Genomic DNA, 3,254 nt, shown 5'->3' on the forward strand with positions numbered 1-3,254 from the left:
TATATATATATATATATATATATATATATATATATATATAGGTTTATAAGATGTTAATTTAAGATGAAATATCCCTGTCAAATTTCTCTGTTAAATAAATTACCAAACCCTGCCATTTGTGTTTTTTTCTTTTTATTAATATCTGTATGCTCTATCAACACAGATGAGGCTGTGTGGTTAATGGGGGCCACCGCGTTCAACCTCCCCACCCTCAGCAGCGCCCCTGCTTTAAGGTTAGGTTCCTCAGCCAAAAGACAGACTTTTTAGGAACAGATGACACCTGAGTCTGCTTCATCCTATCATTGTTTATTAAACAAATTAACCCTCAAAGTAGGGGCGGAGCTAGATGGGGGACCAGGGGTGGCCATAGCCACCATTAGCCAATCATTTGCCACCCCTACCATTTTTTCCCCTCTAATACAGATGGTGGCAGCAGTAATACTCTCTAGTGGAATATTCAAAACATTTACATTTTTTGTGGGCAATTATACACATCAATATACTAACATGAAAGATGATAAGTACAGAATTTATATTCTTTTCAGAACTAGATTTGGTGTTATATGGGGTAAAGAGAAAATGTGTCTCTGCAAGTCATCGGGGAGTCTTCAGTGAAATCATAGATAAATAATTTTAATAAAAACTTATCAAATAATCAATTTATGTAGATAATAGTGCTTGTAAATATAAATTTTATGCAGAATGTTTATTGACACAAGTAGGTAAGTAACAACAATGGAAAAGATTTATGCCCCAGAACTCAAAAGTGAAAGAATTTTCTCCACTATACCTTTTACCTCGAAATTACAGATGTGTAAATATATGTGCCTATTTGTTAGTAAAGGCTGTAGTTTGCTTTATTTAGAAAATTTGGATGTTTTGCTTGTTTATTTTCCTGTTGGAACAGTTTAGATTGACCCTGAGGTTCTGGTGCCTATCCGCTTTCGGCCACCCCTCAGTGTACATTGGTTATTGCGGAGGAGGATTAGGGCCACTGAAAAATTCTCAGAATTCCGACTGTTTTTCTCAGAATTGTGACTTTCATCTCAGAATTTTGTATCTTAATGTTGATGGGAACCATGAAGGAAGAGATGTGGGAGCACTCAGCTTCACTGACAAAGATGTGTTATTTGGGAGGGCAAGTAACACATCGGTTAGGCGACGTTTTACGTGATGCTATTTAACACAAAGATATTATTTAATTAATGGAAAAGAAGAAGGTGATTAAAACCAGAGAGGTAGTTTAGTCTTTAAAACAGACAAGGGTACCAATATGTTTGTTAGCTGTCAGAATTCAGTCAGAATTCAGAGATTTTTCTCATATTATTATTATTTTTTTTTTTTGGCCCTAATTCTCTTCCGTAGTTTATTGCCTGGCCACCCTTATAATGCACCCATATTCTGCCAGCAGATTTCTGCATTTTAAGTTAATCTATGCGTCAATAAACTGTTTCAGAGGAGTGATCATAGCAGCAAAAATTGAAATTTTCCATCTCGAGCAGCAGCGCGTTTGCGGCGCGCCATGCACATCAGATGCTTAACTACGCCTGACACGCTGCTTTAGCTGCTCAAAACGCGCTGTGGGACCTTTTGCTGCGCCTTGACGTGAGTCAACGATTGACTTTGCATGTAAACTCGCTGCTTCTGCCGTGCCTGCTGCGCCAGGTGTGAACGAGACGCGATTTTGCTGCTCTCGCTACGTCCGGTGTGAACGTAGCATAAGTTTTCTTGCTACGCCCCTGCCTAAAAGCCAGCTGGCCGCCTCCATGACTCACCTGGTCTCACAGTTTTCAACTTCACGGGACTTTTGCAGTTCTTTATCAGCGTCTGCACGTCGTACAGAGGTAATCCTGAGATGGAGATGTTCTCCACCTCCAGCAGCAGCTCCCCTTCGTTCAGTCTGCCCTCTCTGTAAAACACCAGCTCCTCGTTAATGTGGCCGATGTAGGAGAACTCCCCGTTCTCCGCGCCGCCGCGCAGAGACACGTTCAGGTCTCCACGGGCATCTTTCCCCACGGAGCATTCGGTCACCCTGAAGGTCCAGTGGTTCTTCTTCAGCGCAGGGTTGGTCATGTTCAACAGTTTGGAGCCTGAACCGAACCTGGGCTCAGACAGCAAGCAGTCAATTAAGGGGGTTTCACAAAGTATATCCGAGAGAAGCGCAGTAAACTTTCCTTCTCCTCAGAAACATGAGGTCTCCTCCGCTCCAACTAATCAAGCCATACCGCTCCAATCGGAGCTCAGTCCTTGAAGTGGACACGCTGCGTTCACCGTTTCCAAAACATCCTCTTTAACTTTAACGCTCCTTTACTGAAGTCATGTTTTATCTTCTTCCACCCCGCTCCTCTTCTTTTAATCCTTTGTTTAAAAACTTACTTTATTGAAGTTTCTCTCTTTGGTAAACGTAGAAACACGCAGAGCATTCCGGTGCGTCCTGTCCGTGCGTGGAGCTCAGCCTGTATTCCCACTCTGGACTCTGCCGCGATGGGAAAGCCTGGCGTCTGTGCTGCATTCACGCGCTGCAGGAAATTGTATGCAAATCTTTCTGAGCACTTTTTCTAGTTGTTCTAAATAATTAAGTAAATAAAAATAAATAACAAAAATAAATAAATATATACATAAATAAATAAATAAAATAAATAAGTAAGTACATAAAAATAAATAAATAAAATAAGTAGGTACATTAAATAAATAAAATAAGTAAGTACATAAAAAATTAATAATTAAGTAAGTAAATAAAAATAAATAAAAGAATAAAGGAAAAACAAACGCAACAATAACAATACTAACGACAATAGAAAAGAGAAGATATTATGCAAATTATTGATTTAGTACTGGTGTTAAAAAATACTCGATTTTACTTTTTCTGGCCAACAAACTGAAAAATTAATCACCCAGCGTTTCTGAACGACCACCTCTTCATTATTTATCTTTTTATTGGCAGTTTGCTAACCACACTGAGGTGCATTTCTAGTATGGAGTATAGATCTAGTATAAACCATACCACCCTTAAACCTGTTTCTTTCAAAAATACCAACTGTTCTCATTTTCTTTAGAGACTTGGCCTCATTATGACTCCCTCAATAATAGTCCTTGCATAGAGGAAATTCATATTTTAGTCAGACCATACCAGTTTATTTCTAGAGCACTTAAAAACAACACAGAAGCCAAATAAAGAGCTGCAAAAAAAATAATAAATGTATATATATAAATATATATATATATATATATATATATATATATATATATATATA

The 3,254-nt window shown here is 38.4% G+C and overlaps 1 protein-coding gene across 11 annotated transcripts in view; it reads right to left on the bottom strand.

The window, feature by feature from the left end:
* Positions 1-2,460, bottom strand: part of LOC107091395 (membrane-associated guanylate kinase, WW and PDZ domain-containing protein 1-like) — a 166,298-nt gene extending 163,838 nt beyond the window's left edge. For all 11 annotated transcript variants that reach the window (XM_015385276.1, XM_015385277.1, XM_015385275.1 and 8 more), the window contains exon 1: positions 1,776-2,460. In XM_015385276.1, coding sequence (XP_015240762.1) covers positions 1,776-2,073 — 298 coding nt within the window. In that variant the 5' untranslated portion in view covers positions 2,074-2,460. The remainder of the gene's footprint in view (positions 1-1,775) is intronic.
* Positions 2,461-3,254: the final 794 nt, after the last annotated feature.

Source organism: Cyprinodon variegatus, unplaced genomic scaffold, assembly GCF_000732505.1.
Source record: "Cyprinodon variegatus isolate N-32 unplaced genomic scaffold, C_variegatus-1.0 Scaffold335, whole genome shotgun sequence".
NCBI lineage: Eukaryota > Metazoa > Chordata > Actinopteri > Cyprinodontiformes > Cyprinodontidae > Cyprinodon > Cyprinodon variegatus.